The sequence below is a fragment of the Trachinotus anak genome, unplaced genomic scaffold (assembly GCF_046630095.1).
Source record: "Trachinotus anak isolate AG129_WGS33_773 ecotype Australia unplaced genomic scaffold, CSIRO_AGI_Tana_v1 ptg000013l, whole genome shotgun sequence".
NCBI classification, from domain to species: Eukaryota; Metazoa; Chordata; class Actinopteri; order Carangiformes; family Carangidae; genus Trachinotus; species Trachinotus anak.
The window spans coordinates 23,673,024-23,693,225 of NW_027273864.1; the positions used below are offsets into that span (position 1 = coordinate 23,673,024).

Sequence of the window (20,202 nt, forward strand, 5' to 3'; positions counted from 1 at the left end):
TTTGTCAGTTGCGATGTTGGCAGCAAAAGATGCCTTTCTGTTGTCACAAATAATGTGACAGTTCTAAAACTTGTTGAAGGTTATTGAAGGTTTCAGTCACACCTTTTAATTGCTTATCCTGTTCTTTTAATTTGACTCATTCAATGAGAATTACTCACTCTAGAAATTTGCCCTTTAAAAAAACATAAAAAAACTGACTTACTTCCAATTCTTCGTTGTCTACGTTCGGCTGCGTGTCTTCAGCTTGTACTCTCTCTCCCTATCCAATATTTCAAAGGCGACACCCCTTTATGTTCGGTGATAAAACTTTGGAGTGCATAAAAACCCTTACATGGCTGAAATGTAGTTGGTAAAAACCCATATTACAGCAGTGGTAAGGGGAGGTGGTTCATCTTACCCATCCCTATGAAAGCGATCACTTTGCAGCTGGCACTGGAAATACATTAATGACGGTTCATTTAATCATCCAGCCAACAGTTTTCCACCATTGCTCTTGACAATATAAAAACAGCAGCAGCATCATGTATTATATCAAGATTTACTTTCTGTCAGATTTATATAAAACTGTGATCAATTTTACAATAAATATCTTAAATGTCGAATGAGTGACGGATGTTACTCTACTTGATATTCATGGTTGAGACCTCATGATTCATGGATCCACAACAACTATGTACAGCAATTTCCGACATGCAAGATTCAAAGCATCTAACCAAAAGCTTTTGACTGGCAGCTGCACAAGGTCTCTAGTAATATGATCACTCTACTATTGACTTTATTGGACAGTAAACATTAACATGAGACTTTTTATTTGGTAAAATAATCTCTGGCTGATATAAATGAATTGGCTGTTCCAATTAGCCTCCAAAAGTATCAACGGAAATTCTCACAGCATGCCTGTGGTATTTAGGGAGTCACATTGGGCCCGTGGTGGCATTATAAAAAGATAGTTGCTCATGATTGTGGTAGTGTGTTGTACTCAATGTACTGAGCAGGATTTAGGGTTCACATTGTCAGAGGTTAAACAAGCATGATTTGTCCAGACCATTTCAATAGTCACCCTGACCTCATAAAAATGACTTTGGTATAACGTCAAGAAAGGCCTGATGACAAGAGTGGAGAATAAACGCGAGTATCACCCCTGACCTGGCAGAGTAAATGAGGTAAGCACCCTTAAATAAAACAAGTACATTTACAACTGAGCCAAATATTATTGGAAGAACGTTGCTGCTTTACCTCACTGTTGTCAGTGGATACAGTGTCATCAGGCATCTTGGATGTGTGTTTAGTTATATCCAGCAGTGTTGGCCTTGTCAGTACAGAATAATATATAATGTGAACGTATGTATGTATGTATGAATGAGTCTTTCTTTCCAGATCTATACCTAGCTGTGTCTTGGTTAAATCTCTTCCTTTAATGGTTATTTGACTGTAAATATGAAAAGGATTAATTTAACATTTGCAGCAAAGGATCCTTTTATAGACAATTTACTGGGAGCTCAGCTGGATGGATATATATATATATATATATATATATATATAAAAGCAATGAAAATGGGCACTCATTTCATAAAGGCTTAATGTTGTACTGCAATGTGCATGGTGTCATGCGCTCAGATACTGGAGCCATGTGCTGCTGGAAGCACATGGCTGGAAGCAACTGTTGCTTAAATGATGGCTATTGAGTTTGTTTCTATTGAGTGTGAAGTCATTGAAGAATATTTGCAAAGTAATTGATACAAGTGAATTCAGTGACCAAACAAGTAAAAAAAAGCTCATTACACAGATGTCACATTGTTGATTTATTGCAGTTAAGAGCTTGAACATTTGAGGGATGTCTTTGTCAAAAACTATCATTCCTGGTGACAGGGTAACAATCTTAAATGAGTTGCATTTCAAATAAATTAAATTAGTTACTATGTAGACCTTTTTTATATGATTTTTACCTGCACTTTGCATAATAGTATAACCCACCTTTCAATGCAGTTTTGCAGCAAACTAAATCATTCTACTAAATCATTCTACTTCCTTACTTTCCAGAATATCTCAGAGGGAGGAAAAGTTGTGTAAAACCTTCATGCCATTTTAATCTGTGGAGAAAAAGCAGAAAGAAAAATAATCATTGAATAAATCATAACTTGCACTTATGTAAAAAACCAAACCAAACAAAACAGAAAACTCTTACCTCTAACAATAAGTTTAGTGGAACACTCAGCTTTGCCGAAGGAGTTGACTGCAACTACCTTATATTCACCGCTGTCCTTTGGTCGGACTCTGAGGATATACATGGAGCACACACCAAATGAGTTGGTGATGTAGTAGTTGCTGTCTGAGTTGATGCAGACATCGTTCAGGTACCAGGACACAGTGGGCGTAGGGCATCCTCGGACAGCGCATGTCATGAAAAGTTGGTAACCTTTAGGTGGTGTGTGGACTTTCAGAGGGACCAAGATGGATGGAGGCCTCTCAAAGCAGACCTCGGTCAAATTGGCTCCGTTTGACGGTATTTGAACTTAAGTGGAGAAACCAAAGAAAATATAAATTTAGTTTTTAGGTTACATTACATCAACAAGGATCCAAAAATGTTTAGGATATTAATTTGTACTATTTAGATTTCATACAGCAAGTTCCAGCTAACAGTCTGATTTATAAATAAATTTATAAATAAAATTTATGACCCCATTTTGGTGGTGATTTGAACAGAGGCAAACATTGATTGCTGTGTGAGTATACAAAATACTGCAACTTCCATGAAAACAAATGCAGCAGCACAGGTGCTTTATCAAAACTGGACTTATCCATAAATTTCACCAACACTCAGTGTTGTCTCCACAACTTTTATGACCAAGCATAACTGAGGAGGACCTCCTCAGTAACGCACCTCTGTTGCTGTTGGCGCCCCATGTAGGTGACTGGGATGGATCTGAGAGGCCCACATCGTTCTTGGCGTAGATCCGGAAATGATACTCGATCCCAGGAAGGATGTTGTTGGCTGTGTATGTGTGAGCGAAGAGGCGGTCTGCTACAGTCTTCCACACTCTGGTGTTGGAGTCACGTTGAGACACCAAATAGTACACGCGGTCATCGAGCTCCTCGTCTGGTGAGGGAGTCCACGATACCACCACTTTGCCATGGACTGTTTGCTCCAGCTCCACGGGCCCTGGAGTCTTGGGTTCGTCTAGAAACAAGTACAACAGGACACAGATTATGTTACTAAGACAGGAAAAAATCTGTTTCCAAACCTTTGTCCTGTTTTTCCCCCTTTTCTGAGAAATTTTCATTAATTTCTTTGTAATTTGGCCACAGTGGATCCTTATGCAATCTTATCATACTCAAGAGGCATTTCATTCCTGTGAGGGTTTTTGTCAGGTTTAATTTAACAGCTGTTATAAGTTAATCACATCCTATTACTGCATAGCACACAGTAAGAATTATGTTTCTCATTCCGCCCAGAAGCGTTCAGTGTTAATTTGGGTTTGCCATTGGGTTGCCAGTACGTTTGTGTGTTAATGGCATTTAATTGACCATATATTACCCACCTACTGTTGTCCAGTGTTAATATAACTGATGTTCCCTGACCAGATGAACACAATGCAATTAAATTAGTTCCTCATTTTTAACAGATGAATTCCTCATTTAAAGACTTGATTGTTTTAGTGGGTAATATGAGCACAACATAACTACCACCAGCAATATCAGTACAGATATTTCACTGCTGTTCTCACTGCTTCTTTGCACCAACCACAGTGTAACGCTACACAGTGTTGCTTGCTCTTACCTGTGACTCTAACTTCAATGTCGAATGAAGCCTCACCCACAGAGTTTTTGGCTTTGATAGTGTAGATGGCTGAATCCGACCGCTTTGATGAGGGAATAACAAGCTGAGACATTCCCTCTGTATTGATGACATTAATCCACGGAGATATTGGCTCATCATCTTTCAGCCAGGTGATCTGAGGTGGAGGTTCAGCCTGGATTTGTCAATGTCAGATAAATGGGATAAACTGTGAGGCATATGCAGTCATGTCACACCATGGTAAACTCATCACTCAGAAATATGACATGGCTGGAATGAGGGTATAAAATCCAGCATGTGGAACTGATTGGAAAGATAGATTTAGGATTTATAACAAGGAAGAAGGACTCTGTATGCAAGTCAGATTTTAGGTTTATTCATACCTCATAGCAAATTTTGACTCGAGCAGAATTTCCTGCTCTGACAACAATGAAGTCCTCCGGGTCTTTAAAATGAGGTCTCACTAGATGGAAAACGCATAAAACATGAAGCGCAGACAGGAAACAAACAATGTGCAGGAGAACAACAAATTTATATCATTAATATGCACAGCAAATGTGCTTAACACTTACTGTTGGGATTCTTTGCGCACACCATTGCAGATGGGGGGCTCGGATCTCCAGATCCTGACTCATTGATTGCTGAAACCCTGAACTCGTACTCTGTTCCCTCAGTGATGTCTTTAACTGCATATTTCACATCTAGAAGAAGAATAAGTGACACAGCAAGGAAAAGTCATGAAAAAGAAGCAAGACTTCCCTTTAATCAACATGTAACAGTATGCTTTTGTTTCTGACGAACCCTCAATAGGTTCATTAAGTGCATTCAGGGAAATCCACTGATTTGTGTCCTTCTTTCGTTTTTCCACTTGATAACCAATGATTGGTACTCCTCTGCTGTCCTCTGGAGGGGTCCAGGTCAAATTGATACAGGTCTTAGAGGCACTCACCACTGTGGGGGCACCAGGTGGACCGGAGAGTACTAAGAAATGACAGGTAGTCTAATTAATCAAGTAAGCTCATTAGTAATAATTAAAAAGTAATTAAAGACATGGAATAAATCGAGGACATCTGCGTGCTATTACTGCAGGATATTGCAAACAATTCATTCTCTTGGAGATAGAGCAACTATTATAGCAATGATAAAAGAGGGGCTTTCTACTGCAGCTAAATAGTGTTGATGATAAACAGTTTGAAACAAAAAAAAAAAAAAAAAAAAAAAAAAGGAGGTATCCAAAGGCATTTTCAGTCATTACAACCTGAGGCGGATTAACATGGTTTTGCTGAGGAATTCTAAATGAGACTACTTTTTTCTGTGCTCACTCATTATGCCAGCCATAATGCTATCAGCTGTCTCCAGGGCGTCGCTGAGGCCCTCGGGGTTCTCTGCAAAGATGCGGTAGTTGTATTTCTTTCCATGAGTCACATTCCTGTCTCTGAAGGAGGTCCTGTCAGCTGAGACATCCCCAAGTTTTGTCCACAGAGCCTGTCCTGCCAGCTGCCGCTCTATAATGTAGTTGGTGACAGCCGAACCACCGTCGTCTTTGGGAGGGTTCCATTTAATCTCAATTATAGATGAGGTGGTTTCAACAGTTTCCACTGGACCCTCTGGTGGGCCTGGACGATCTGTTAGAAAAACATGCTGTTAAATTTTAAATGTAGTAACACATAAATGAGGCTTAGCAAGGTGTAGGTCTCTCAGTGATTTGAACTTTTCTTATTAGATTCCTCTCTTTTGTACCAAGCACAATAAGCTGAGATGTGGCCTCCACAGCCCCGAATGGGTTTTTGAGTTGGATCTTTATTTCCCCTGTGTCCGTCCGCAGGCAGTCTCTGAGCAGCAGCCGGCTGTGATTGGGCTCTCTCACAATCTTAATTCCTCCTCCGTCTTTGATCTCAGTGCTATCCTTAAACCAACTGACCACCAAAGACTCCTGAGGAGCAAAGGGCATCTTGAAAGCAGCATTCTGGCCCACTCTTACTATCACAGGTTTGGAGAACTTATGAAGATCGTCTGGATCAAATTCAGGTACATCTAAAAATCAAAAAGTATAATTCAGTTTAATGCTCAGGAACAGTGTCACTTCAGACTTGATGTGCAATAAGAGGAAATAAATTATACCTCCAACAGTGACCTTTCCTTGTGTACTGTGTTCCCCTGATACAAAACGATAAAGTCCAGAGTCGTCATCTTTGCATCTTTTAATTGTCAGTTTGTGAGAAGTTCCATCTTTGGTTATGGTGACACCAGGACCTGTGTTCAACTAGCAAATCAAAGGTGAACAGTAGACCTTAATACTTTTTTGTATTACATTACAGAATTAAAAAAGGAAAAATAAACTAAATTAACCTTTCAGTGGCATTCAATAGATATAAAACTATTTGTTGGTTTGCACTTCATACAGCTGGATGTTCACAATGTTGGCAATGTTGTGATTAAAAGCTTGTCCTACTATTGCACTCTGTAGTCTAAAATGAAAGTGTGTAAATAAACTTGCACATTTAAGTGCAGCTATTTATGCACGTTACCTGCTCTCCATCTTTGAACCAGGAACCATCACAGTCCATGTTCATCCTCACATTTAATTCAGCCGGCTTTTCACGAAGAGCATAAACATCAGAGAGTCCACAGGTGATTCCAGGCTCTGGGCAACAATAAAAAAACAGAGTTACTCTCCACTTAGCATATTCATGGGATGCAGTTTTCAGTTGTGGGCTACTTTATGTGTATAATGACTAAAAGTACACAAGAATAAGTGAGTTACCCACACATAGACTTCTATTCCTTAAAATGTTTGTTGAAATAAAGTAGTTGAATGGTTCATCAAGACTAATTTCCTGTAGAAATCAATCTCATGGTTGTGTTTTGCATAAAGAAAAAGGTTAATGATACTGTGTGCTTTGAAAGGTTTGTGATAGAATTTCCAAACATTTCAACGCACTCGTGCAAAACGTCAGGAACGGCAACTACATCATCTAGTAACTAATACAGTGCATGCCTTCCAGGTTAGATCAGTGTTATCTGGTAAAACAGAAATCACGTTAATGACATGAAAAGCAAGTACAATTACAAACAGCAAAACATAAAGCTTTGCAAACTTTGTTAACAGAAACCTGATGGACTCATAAGAGTCTCTGTGAAAACAGGAACACATTTCGTCAGTGTGGGTCTTTGGTTCAGTAGCATGTTAAGATAGTGTATTAAGAATGTGTTTCCACAGGTTATAAGGGAATTTGTTGTGTTATTTCACATCATCCCATTAATATATTGGTATTTGACTTAAAGAGAAACTATGGTGAGTTTGCAGGAATAAAATGTTACAGAGAACACAATAATTTCTTGAGATTCTGAAAAGAAATTATTCGAATAAACTATTTTGCTAAAGCAAATAAAAAGTTTGAGCTATAGGAAGTTAATGATTAGTCTTTAATAGCTATGCTACTGTTCTACTTTTTCAGCGTTAAATATCTGGCATACCACCTCCTGTATCTGCATGTAGTTGACCAAGCTTTTCACTGCCACTGGCGTCCCCAGCTGAGTGGATAACAGCAATAACAACAGTGAGTCATTTAAACTTGATTCAGTAAATTGCTCCCTCAATTTTCTGTGCTCCACTGTTGTATCTCTTACCACTTCCCGTATCTCCAGCTGCTGTTGATGTTTTGTCTGAATGACCTATCAGCGATCACAGACAGCATAAAAACATTTTAGATGTTTTTTATTGTTGGAAGCGGCACCCCCTAGTATTTGGATAATCTAATTTTTCTAAGGCTGTTGAAGTGTCAGAAAGTTATCTGACTGGTTCAGTAGAAGTTTTTGGAAACTGCTGACACTACAGCCCTCCTGTCAGTTGCTTCCAGAATCATACTCTCATGTAGTTTGCATAAAAATGGGGCAAATCATAAGAAAGCACTGGTATAGTTCCTAAAGCAGAACTCAGTGTCTTTGCAAATACCAGTTGATGCATCTCAGTAAGTAAAAAATGTATAAGCTTGAAAGAGCAAGTTATGGATAGGTGATAGGTGTCTGCAATTCTTTTGCTTCAATATACAACTTTTTTTTTCAGCATATTTCAATGTAAGACATCATGACCCAAAAGACAATACTGACATTTAGTCAGCCAGCAAGATGCAGATCACCGTACATGAACATCTAGCAGGATGTCGCCCTGTCTGTCTAACCATGCTAAGAATATTATGAATTAAAACTAAATGAGCAAAATACCATTATGAAATATCCGACCATAAAGAGGCAGCCAATCACATAATGTGCTGACAACACAACACAACATAAAATAAAGTCAAAACATTAGACTAACCTTAACATTTTGGTGCACAGGCTTTAATCATAGTGAATCCCATCAGAATAAACAAACTGACAACTGAAGGCATTATATGTCAAATTATTGTCGTATTCAACTTTAACTGAACCAAAACCATTCAAGCTTCTTACCTGTGCTCACTCCCTCTGCAACCGGTGGATCCACTGCTGCTGGCTCCTTTGCTGTTTCTATGAACCGTTAAAACTCGTAAGTGGTTGCCATATCAACATATTATCATATATTATCATTGCATGCAAATTGATGCAACAAAGGTTCCCAGTATTTTAATTTTAGGACTACACTTTAACAATTATTTTTATCAAGTAATCTTAATTATTTATTTTATTTATTTTTTGAGAAATTTTCACTTTACTCTCATGTGTCCAAGAAAATCATAAAATCCTCTCATCTCAGAAGCTGGAACGTACTTTGAAATGTTTTTCATTTTAGCTTAAAAATGTACGCAAAATTATTATTTGATTGTCCACATAGTTTCCGATTAACTGATCGATTGATCGGTTAATTGCCGTACTGTAATTATTAAATTATTTATAAACCAAATTTTCTTTGCTATCAACATTCGCTTAGAGAGAAAGTTAGGAACTAAAATCGATTAAACAGTAGAGTAACATGAAAAAGAAATCACTAACTGCCCAGCTACATAAATAAATAAATATTCATGACAAGAATTGCAGTTTTGATTATCACATTAGTATCGCTGGACCTCTGTCTGGACTAGAATTCACAAATTTGGATTTATAATGACTCGCCAACATGACTTTGTGGTTCGTGAATTCAACACCATGTTAAATAAACCTTACAGGCGGCGTTCTTACTTGGTTCAGGGTCTTTTGCTGCCTTAGATGCAGCTGGAGCTTTGGTGGGTGCAGGAGCTGCTGGGGTTTCAGGTGGAGGTGCAGCTGCTGCAGCTTCTTTAGCAGCTTTAATCTGTTCTTTTCTTTCTTCTCTTTCCTTCTCTAATTTTGCTTGTTGCTCATGGGCAACCTTCTGCAAATCCACTCCAGATCCTCCTGCCCTCGTTGTTTTCCTTGCTGACTTTTTGCCCTTTTCTGCATCTTTGTCAGCTGATTCGGAAAAAATAGTAGATTTGCAGTGAGTGTGCTCTTGAAAATGCCACATTATGACTCATTATTGTTTCATTACAAATGGTAATTTTAATTATCCATTATTGATTGTTATCAGCAAGTCTTTTGATGGACTATATCCTACCTTCAACGACAAGCCATGCATTGCAAGACTTTATTCCTGCGCAGGCAGAGTAAATTCCTTTGTCCACCACCATGCAGTCTTTGACTACCAGCCTGTGAATGAGCTTGTCCTCTGAGACCTCAATATCATATTTATCCCCTTGTTCCAGTGGCAAATTCTTGCCAAACCACAAAATCTTGGAAAAGGGATTTGACAGAACACACTCGAACACAGCATCTTCTCTCTCCATTGCCTTCACTTCCTGAATTTTCACCAAGAAATCCACCATGGGGACTGAAAAATAACAAGGGATTGGTTTTATTTAAAAATTGTGTTTGTCATCTGCATGAATGATGATTAATACAACACAGTTGATACTATTTATTTTCATAAGCTATTTTGTAATGGCTATTTTCTCGTATGCAACAAAAACATTGTCTTCTTTGCTTTGATTAAGGCTACTAATTTGCCATGTGTGTCAGTGTAAAACTTACTTTTAAAGTCAGTGGAAAACATAGTCACATCCTCTACATCCAACTGGTACAGTCCAGCATCATCTGGCATAAGGTCCCTCATACTGAAAATATACTTTCTCCCCACTTGTTTGAGGCTGTGCTTCATCTGATCCCCCAACTCTTTTGTGTATGGAATCATTTCACCATCCTGTGGGGGAAATATACAATGTAATTTACCTCTGAAATTGTTGATATTTAGGGTGTCTCCTGCTGATTTCGTGGTGCAACTCCTTACCCTGTTATGCAGTTGTATGTAGAAGGGCTGCTAGAGTTGTAATTTTGTTTCTACACTAACCTTGTATAGGAAGATTGAGCTGCTTGGGTCAAGAAGGTCCATATCAATCTCAAAGGATGCAGTACCGTCTGCATTGACCTGAACAGGTCTCAGGTTGGACAGGCTTTTGACAAACTAGGATAAAAACAGAATGAGAAATAAGTATTGAGCAAAAGCAAACAGACAGTATTTCAAATTTTTGGTTACAGATATTACTATCTGTTACTGCAGTGAACTTTTTTTTTTTAAACAAACTAAGCATGTATAGCCCCTTTTAAGTCTCTTAATCAGACTAAAATCAAAGAAATCGATATGCAAATATCACAAATCCCTCACCGCAGCTTGTTCTTCTTCCCTTTCCTTCTTCATTTCATTCAGTTTCTTGAGCATCCAGCGAAAGTCAGTGACTCCAAACTCTAGACAGATTCTCTCATAGTCTTTCTTATCAGCGCTAAGTAAGAGCTCCCAAAATTTCGGATCAATCTCGCCTTCTTTTCTCTGAGGTTGCTCAGATTTGGGACGGATTTTACTAGAAATTGAAATGTGGTTAATCAGTTAAACTGTCTTGTCAACCTGTAGAGGACATCATCAATACAGGAACTCTAACCTACCTTTTCCTTTTTAGTACTTTCTTAAAGTCCCCATCAGTGGCCTCTGCTGCTTGTTGCTGGGCTTTGTTCTTTTTATAACCAACTGAAAGCAGACATGAGGGTACTTAAATCATTATACAGCCATGTAATTAAACGGCATACAGAGGGACTGCTAAGTGATAAGTACCGTAATGAGTGTAATGCACTCAAGGGTATGAAGTAGAGAAGTATCAAATTTGGATACAAGTATACTCAATTATAAGTAGATTTGGTAGAATGCTTGAATAGGCATGCGTTCTATTGAATTACTTTCTATTGTATTACTTCCATTAATTTGTGATCTGCATAGCAAGCAAGCAGCCCTTACCTTCAATAACATTGAGAACAACTGTGACCATGGCTTGTCCAAATTCATTTGTGGCAAAGCATTTATAGGTATCGGCTTGATCTGGCATAACATTTGGCATCTGAAAGATATAAGACATGCTAAATACAATGGATCCAGTTGGGTGAAGTAGTCAGCTTTGTGAGTAAGTTTTATATTAATGGATTTCACATTTTTTTTATTTGATTTAAAAATTTTGTTGCCCATCTTTAAGCCCTTAAAGGCCTAGTTCCTAAATACCTCTCTCATTTACTGACTTGCTGTGTGCCTTCTTGACCATTGAGATAGGCAGGTGAAGCCCTGCTGGTAGGGCTGGGCGATAAATCGAATTAATTCAATTAATTCAAGTTTTTGTTTATAAATGATTTGAAAAATGCTTAAATCACGAAATCGACATTAAGGCTTCCTCTGTCACTAAAGTGCCAGCGTGAGTAATTCTCTTGAATCACAACAGCGCGGCGGTTGGTGCAATTTCCCAGACACGCCTTTACGTCTGAGCTCTTCTGGGTAAACGAACAACAAACATGAGCAACGGCAGCTGCAAAAGATGACAAAATAATACAGAAAAAAGGTAGTTGTGTTACTTCAGTCATATGGGCATGGTTTGGTTTTGCAAGGTCTGACCTGGAACAGACCTCCGTGCTGTGCAGAGTTTGTAAAAGCGCTGTTAAAACAAAAAGTGGCAGCATCCCTGTAACAAGTGCCCCTTCTGAGAGGGTCTTTAGTACAGGGGGCAACATTGTGACATGCCACGGGGCATACCTCAAGCCAGAGGCTGTAGATAGGCTTGTTTTTCTGGTGAGAAATTTGGCACTTTAGATAAACCTGAGACAAAAAAACAACAGAATTGGTACTGCAGAATTGTATTGCTGTGTCACACGGGGTGTTTTGTTTTGACTTTTCTTTAAATAAGACATAGCTTCAGACACGGTGGTACTGTCGTGTTATTTCTTCTGCACAACGATGGCACTTTAAAGACAGAGGAATGTTCACTTAACATTGTTTTATTGAACAGCTACATAACGGTATATTGTTGGAAAAGGAGACCTTGTTTATTTGTTGTATTCATTATGACATTTTTGCCTACATGTGGTACTTTATGTTAGGCAAAATTATGTTATTTTTAATATATTTTTTGTAGAATTCATAGTTTTTCAACAAATAATGCTCTTTCAAGTGCTGCTATTATTGCTATTTGCTGCGTTCTAATAAAGCAATGTATTTTTGAACTATGTTTTCTCTTGAGTATATGTAGGCAGAACAGAATGGATTTAAAATCATGAGTCGTCCCAGCCCTACCTGCTGGTTACATCCAGGTCACAGTTTGTGACAAAGGGTTTCCAGCCTTTCGCTCACTACCTGCCTACTGAACACTCAAAGTCTTCAGCTTCTTTTAAATCCCTTTGTTTCCCTTTATTATTATGATAATTATTATTATTATTGTTATATAGCAGTGGTTCCCAACCTTTTCTCATTCCAGTGTGTTAGATGTTATTTAACACGGCAGGTTTGTTTGAGTTTTCATTTGTATCAATACCACATAGATTGGAGAAAGTTGGATTTTTTTTTACTTCCACCAATCAATTTCAACTTCTGCACACTTGCTAACTAGTTTTAACAAATTTATGATTTTAATTTTTTTTCAGATTAGCTGAGCTACTTCACAGTCTTTCCCTGTACCCCCTGATAACTAGATCTACTCACTATGGTTCTAGTACTCCTGGTTGGAAATCATTGCCTTACAGTACCCAATGAACTATAATAGAAATAGATGCATACCTCTTTGTGACATATTGAGCATGATAGACTAGTTTGATTAAATAACTGTAGACCATTTACAGGCTGTGCACACTTTATAGGTAGTGGGCCTCCTCATGTGTAACTTATATTTACTTGTATATTCTTGTGTAACATGTCTTTTACTTCACATTTTCAACCTCAAACAGCAGTGAGTTGACAGGACATGGGGGTGGACGAGTCCAGCCCATCTGATGAAACTGACTTTTGTTGAGTATGGTCTTCAATACCGTTATTGTAGAAAATGTAATTAGCAAAGCAAGCCGATAGGTCGGAAGTCAAAATGACCTTGATGATATCAAATCATTATTTCTTCCTTTTTCTCCCTCCTTCTCTTTCTATTTATACATGTTCCTCTGTGCTGTTTCTATAGCTCCCTTACATCAGCATGTTGCTGTGGAGTATCACTGCAATTTGATAGCCCGTATCACTTGCCTCAAATGTATGCTCATTGGAATTGGGATCGTATTTGGTCTGATATCTTGATGTATCAGACACATCTCCATTATTTCTGCTCCATGATACAGTTGGCTTAGGGTCTCCAGTGACAATGGCTTTAAAAAAAGCAAATTTTCCTGTAAAAACAAAAAAAAACAAAAAACAAAAAAACACAATAAGGTCACCTCCAATTCTTATCCCTTTGGAAACACAGATACAAATGTATTCATTCTATTATTTCTGGGTTACTTAGTATGATTATTGATTTGTAGTATATACTTTAATTACACAGAATGCCTGATACCTAAATGACACCACCACATTGAAATTGCAAAAGGTGGAGACTTGTTCTTATACAAAATTGTAACAACATAGATTTTTTTGCGACTCTTTTCTTGTTGCTCCACTAGGTTTTAAATCAAAGTCAGCGTGTGTTTAATTTTATCTGACTGACACAGGAGTCATGGTGTTGAATGGCAGGGTCCTGCTCCTGCTGGCCTTGCACAAGATTCATGGATCTAATCTATTATGCAGAATCGTGTAAATTGCACCATGGAATTTTTTGCGATACTAATGTTTAGAATGATTCTTTGAATATCAGTCTTACCCTCTTGGATGGTCAAAGCAATTGGCTTGCGGGTGAAGTCTGGATGGCTCTTTCCCTCTGGCAGCGTCTCAATAAACTGTGTAATCATCACCCCGGGGACCCGGGATTTTTTCTTGATCCCCACTTTGAGCATTAGAAAATGAAGTCAGTGACGACACATTTGACACTTTGAAAGAAGAATGACCATGATCATATCCAGCCTTCAAGATCTGTTGTTGTTGTTGTTGTTGTTGTTTTATAATCAAATCATCACTCACATAAAAACATGCGGAGACTCATTCTAATACACGATATATTAGAATGTTTTATGTTACTCACTTTATCATCATTTAGATCTGGACAGTACATATGTGGCTCTAGGCAGCTGTCTGGTGTCACTGTAAATTTACATTTCAGTAAAGTTTATCTTTTTAAACTTATTCCTCAGGAATCCATGCCTGAAATTCAACCGCAGAACAGATATGTAGTGATTCACCCACATATCCACGCACAAAAAATATGTACGCTCATATATCATATTAATAAATCCATTGCATATCAGTTCTTCATGCCGTTGTGTGCAGCAGGGAGAGAAAAACGGCTGGTGATGGGCTTCTCTGTTGTCCCCTAAGCCTACCTTCTTTATCAATGCAATTCTCTGCATCAGGACCTGATAAGGCACATGTTAAAGAGCATATACAGCACATGTCAGCATTGGATTATGGATTAGACTAAAATCATTAAACTGCGGGACAGAAAATAAAATGTTAAAAAAGCAGTTGGTGTATTGAATGGCTACACTGTGAGAGTTGGCCGATGAGGCTAAATCACATCGACACCGGTTAAACAATGAAATATTTTTAGCATTTCTTTCAACATTGTTCATGTCAGGTTGCAGCAGTATACGATATGTCTAGTATAATTTATCATATCACAGAAGTGAATATGTCTGTGGAAAATTCTGATGCTCATGTGTCCTCTTCTGCTCAGTGTGCAATGTTGTGCTCAGTAGGCAATGTATACAAGCAACTTTATGAGCTCCAGTTGGTCTGGAATGGACTATGTGCACATGATGTTGTACAGTCTAAATTTGGCTGATGATGGTAAATTACAGATTAAACTTTCTCTAATTACATTTTAAGTCTGAAGGCATAAGCTAAAGTCCGTATAATGGTGGCTTGACATCAGCTGTAAATCATAAAAATGCAAACCGTTAATAGATATATTCACAGTTTCCTTCAGATTTATTCATTAATAGTTTTCCTTGCCAAACTCCTTCTCTCAATTTTGTTATACTTTGATCTGGAAATGTGTCATTTTATTACTTCCTCATAGTCTGTTAAGAAGAATTTTAGTAGTTATATCATAGTAGGAAAAAAAAACTAATTAAATTCAAGGTTCCACTAATTCTTTAAGAAGATTCTCTTTCTTTTTCTTTGCCTGCAGGCTCAGATTACAGGTTTTATTTAGTTCCTTGTTGCCTCCATGTTGCGAATGGATCTTCAGAGTTTGAAAAAAAAAAAAAGAACAAAAATAAACATCACACACTAGCTTGTTATTGGATGTTCTTCTTTGAAGCCTCCTGTAGAGAATAAGAGCACTCTTTAATGCTTACCTTGGCCAGTGGCTGTCCCACCCGTCACTTTTGATCTTCTAAACATTGTGGGTCCTTTAATTCCAGGATGGATTTAGCAATATTTCCCCAACTGCAATAGATGATGGAGGGGAGTTAAGTACAGTAATTACAGCTCTACAGATCTATTCAAATAGCAGGAAAGACTTTCATCCTTCTTATTTTTTCAGAATACAATTAATAATTCACTAGTAACTTTCAAGTGTCATATCATAGAAAAGACTGCATTTGTTGATGAATTCAGTTCAGGCAGAAGCCCTGCCTGAGAGCCTTGTTTTTGTGAGGTGTGATTTGATTCAACCCTGGCAGTTTATTTATTGGATTATGTAAGTGCAGTGCACTCTTCCAGTATGATCATTATAAGTTGAAATATTGTGGAGATTATGCAAAATTACAAACCTTCTTGATTAATGCTAGGCTTAGTTAAATTTGTATTAATTAATATGATTTGGAAGATCAGAATTTCCTAGAGGGACTGATTATTCAAACAGAGTATTTCATTCAAAAAAGTTGCAGCTCTGCCAAAAACAGGCACAAAAGTAAATGTTTGACTTTGTTTAAAAACAGTTCTACCAAGCATTACCTTTGATTCGTCTACCATGATTCCACTGCAGACGCTCAGTATGTCGTAAAAAGACACATAAACATGATCATCTGTGGCTGTATGCCATGCAGCTGCTTGCTGGATACTGTGGGTTATCACATTCCCTAAAAATAAAATCCTCTTAAAATTGGAACCAGAGTGTAGAATTTCAACCTGATGATGTAATTTCTTACCAGGCTTAAACAACCATTTTTCAAGAGTTTTGTTGTCTCTTTAAGCTGTGAGATGCTGGCTTGATGTTCAGATGATTACATGCTTATAAATTAACATTTATTATGATCTGTCAGTTCCATTCCTACCATGGATCTCTACTTACATAGTAATCTTTCATTACCCACATGGTTACTAAATTTAGGAAGACAAATGTCACTTCACTGAAATAGATGGATGGAACATTAATTGTAATGGATTCTGTGTTGCTCTGGCTTTAGGGGATTTGCAGAAATGTCACTGTTTGTTTAGAAAGCCAACTACATGCTAGGAATATATTACCTTCACATGACTGAGGTAAAGGAAATGCATCCTACACATTAGACCTGCTAACAGTTTGTTAAATGCTAGCCACTGATAACACAAGTTCCTGTATTAGACCAACCTACCTAGTAAGGAGCAACATGCGATTTCCCTAAATTGGAATGGCGTATTGTGTAGGGAACTAGGGTCAGATTGTTAAGACCATCAATCAATATAGTAAACCTCCCAGACTCAGGCAATAGAGTACAATAGAAAAAAATATCTACACTAAATTGAGTGAAATCTCATCATATTCCAAGTCATTCTCCATTGCATGACTCATAAATGTACATCTCAATCACAGAGTAGGTTTAGATGTGAGCTCTGTGGTAAAGGTGACTGACAACTTGCAGGGCATAGCCTGGAGCGAGAATATATTTTCTAGCAGCTGCAATAATTTCCTGTTATTCCCTGCACTGTTTGTTAACCTGGGTCCTTGGTTTATAGCTTTGGTTTAGAAATGCTCATGTTTCAAATTATTGATTATAGACTGCACCACACACAAACACACTATATATTTGTTACTGTTTTATTAAATAGTTGATTAAAACAGTCCAGTGGGAGGAGAAACTTCAGCGACTCGTTCCCATTGCAGACTGGATGTGCTCTTCAGGGACCTTTAAAGTAAACTACTAAAGTAAATTAAACTCAGTATTGCTGATTAATAATGTATTTAAACAGCCTCTGCCGCTCATCACTGTAGGCTGTATAGCTCTTTGTGCCCAGCTGGACCAAACTATTTGAGGTGTGTGCACATGACTGGATTGTACATTGTGAATGAGCTGCAGAGTTATGTACTGTATCTCTGCTCTAATAGCAGAGCAGGATGTAAAAGCAGTGCAGCAGTCACCTTAGGTTGTAAAGCCAATTACATCTCAAGGTAAATAGGTGAACAAATAGACACTCACTCTCACTGGGTGGCTGAGTGGCTGAATGACCGCCTGACCAACTGACTGACTAACTGACTATTGCCTGTAGCTCTATGAAGGGTTGATGAGATGTTGTAGCTTCCTGCCATGAGGTAGCATGGAGTTATTTTAGACCTAAACCTTGAATTCAACATAGCAAACTCTACACTGCATCTTTCCAACAGACACATTAATAAAATAATCTGTCAAAAACAATCATTATTATCATTATTATTGGACCTGTTTGGTATAGCTGTCAATCAGTGTAGTTAATGACTTAGATAAGGTGTACGGGCAGAAATATGTGTCACTAGAGACTGAATTTGGGTCATTTGTGTTTGAATTTGAAACTGAGTTACAAGAGGTGAATTTGAATTGTGAGAACTGAATGTGGAAGTATCTGGAGATCAAAATTCATTGGTCTCAGGGCCAATGAATTTGGTTACATTCACATTCATTACGTTCAGTTTACAGAAATTTATTGGAATTCAATTCCAACCTAATACATTAAATTTGAAATTATGCTATACAGATTCAGTTTTTCAGTGCAAGTTAAACATTTGTGGTGTTGATGAAGGGGACACATTGAAGTTGGATTTGTCAGATGTTAAACTACTCATAGCCTCTCTCACATATAGTATTTGCACAAACCCAGCACTGCCTGGTATAGGCGCGTGATATTCTAGGGTGTCGATGGTCCACGGCTGTTGGAAGATGAGAAAAGTGGATTGTCATATGATAGGTCACATGCCACATAAAACTGTGAACATCCCATCTCGAACATCTTCATATGCCTGTAAATCACTGGTGACATGATGAGTGACTACAGTGAAACCTACTCTGTAGATCACCTCATTCTGCTGTTCTGCGTCGGAAAAGAAGAAAAAGTAAAAGTAATTGAGCGTTGTTAATGATAAGTGATAGTTTCAGTGTGCATCTGACTTGGTTTGTCAATACAGCGAGTAACAAGTCAGCGTCTAAATTGTTATATGTTTTCAAGCGCTACTATAGGATAACAGTAAATGTGTTGTGCTAAATATGATGCAATAAGGGTAAATATGATGAGCACTTCCCCTGATAACAAATTGCATGCCAGTTTTTGTGCTCAATAAACATTAGTGCTACACTCACTGTACTGCTTAAAACTTGTTCTGTGTACTTGGCGTCTGACTCGGCCCTACACTAACTGCCTCCTTGCTGTGAGAGTTGGTTTTTATGGGTTTCATGTGACCGCTGCTGAAATACAGCACGGGATAGTATACTCAGAGAATGAGAGCATCATAAAAGTGATTAAAAGCAAGACACTGCTAAGGGCATGTTCAGAAAGTATGTGGCTATCTACGGAGTGGACGTTGATGCTGAGCATGTGCAGTAGCTGAGAGTGGCAGCTTTGCTTAATTTGGGTTATTACCAGGCCCTCTTTTTTCTTAGTTGCAGAGAGATGGTTTGCATTGGATCTTTTTCAGCAGTGGTAAAAACTGGAGAAACATGTGAAAAGATGAAGCAGGAACTGGGCAGTGTTATGGTCAATTTAAAACTGAAAGCTAAGAGTGTGAAAAAGGATGCTCCCAAAAAATTGATTTTTTTTTTTTTTTTTTTTTTTTTTTTTTTTTTTTTGAAGCTGTTAGGTGAGTAAAAAGGTCTATCCAAGAAATTGTTAACACTGTAGTCGTTAGTGGTCTTAAACTTAAATGTTTGTTAGATAACTATCTGTACATAATTATGAATATTAATTAAGACAAAATGAAGTGTTTGTAAGCTGTGGTGACCTCAAAAGCTTTAGCTGAAATTACCAAGACAACTGCGATTTTAATTAACTTCAAATTCACTTCTAATTAAAATTGAAATCACAAACCTAACACTCGACATTAATGCAAAACTTTGAAAAAAAAAAGTACACATTTGTGTAAACATGGGAGCAGCAAAACTGGTGATTAAAAATAAAGCGAATAATGGAAAACTGAATCACTGGACACATACACATACTGTACACTTCAGCTCACTTGCTAAAACAAGGCAGCTCAATTGTGTTTATAGTCAAACACTTTCCACAGTTTGCCACATTAACTCTGCTCCCCGTGGACTAGATGTTTAGAGTGAATCAGTCACAGGATTAATTCAGTGTTAAAGACTATACCAACTCTTAATACTTATCACCTCCATCTAAGACTGGTGCTGTATGTAAGATGAATGATGAACCTACCTCAGTACTCCTGTGATCCTCTTGAGTGGTTCTGCCTCCCAGTCTGATATTTGAGTGTCGCCTCCCTGCTCTACAAGCTATTAAATCCTTACAGGAATGCCAACGACTCTGCGACAAGCACCCACGTTGTCAGACATGGTGCCTGCCAAGAAAGGGGATTGCTTTTTGTTTTTGGCATAAATCACAACCTCAAGCAAGGTGGGAGGAGGAAAAGCCAAGGCTGGCGCCAAGCCTCACACTGGGATGACCATGACCATGGCTTCCTTTTGACAATTGCATGAGCTTCGTCAGGAGGTGTAGTCTAAATGCGATGAATTTTCTGTCTGAAGAATTGAATTAAGCCATTTTGTTATGATTTCTATACATAGGCCCTCTATTGTCCACTGTAATGGTTTTGTATAATTGGTTTTGCAATATTTTTTTTATCATA

At 38.0% G+C, this 20,202-nt stretch overlaps 1 protein-coding gene and 1 long non-coding RNA gene across 9 annotated transcripts in view; one reads left to right on the top strand and one right to left on the bottom strand.

The window, feature by feature from the left end:
• LOC139631136 (uncharacterized) overlaps positions 1-20,202 on the top strand; it is a 145,993-nt gene that overhangs the window by 19,153 nt on the left and 106,638 nt on the right. The window lies entirely within an intron of this gene.
• Positions 1,790-20,047, bottom strand: LOC139631133 (immunoglobulin-like and fibronectin type III domain-containing protein 1). Of its 4 annotated transcripts, XM_071495108.1 has the most exons (26): positions 19,773-20,047; positions 15,527-15,617; positions 14,549-14,581; positions 13,933-14,055; positions 13,323-13,462; positions 11,073-11,172; positions 10,727-10,808; positions 10,452-10,644; positions 10,137-10,250; positions 9,821-9,989; positions 9,348-9,620; positions 8,954-9,202; positions 8,249-8,305; positions 7,427-7,471; positions 7,277-7,330; positions 6,325-6,440; positions 5,918-6,059; positions 5,537-5,830; positions 5,119-5,421; positions 4,598-4,777; positions 4,369-4,497; positions 4,180-4,259; positions 3,779-3,971; positions 2,882-3,178; positions 2,186-2,512; positions 1,790-2,090 (listed from the first exon to the last, which is right to left on the bottom strand). In XM_071495108.1, the coding sequence occupies exons 2-26, from the start codon at positions 15,570-15,572 to the stop codon at positions 2,086-2,088; spliced, it is 3,744 nt and encodes a 1,247-aa protein (XP_071351209.1). In that variant the 5' UTR covers positions 15,573-15,617; positions 19,773-20,047; the 3' UTR covers positions 1,790-2,085. The 4 variants fall into 4 exon arrangements, with proteins under 4 accessions (XP_071351209.1, XP_071351211.1, XP_071351212.1 ...); XM_071495110.1 differs by lacking the exon at positions 14,549-14,581 and having other exon boundaries at positions 19,773-19,829; XM_071495111.1 differs by lacking the exons at positions 7,277-7,330; positions 7,427-7,471.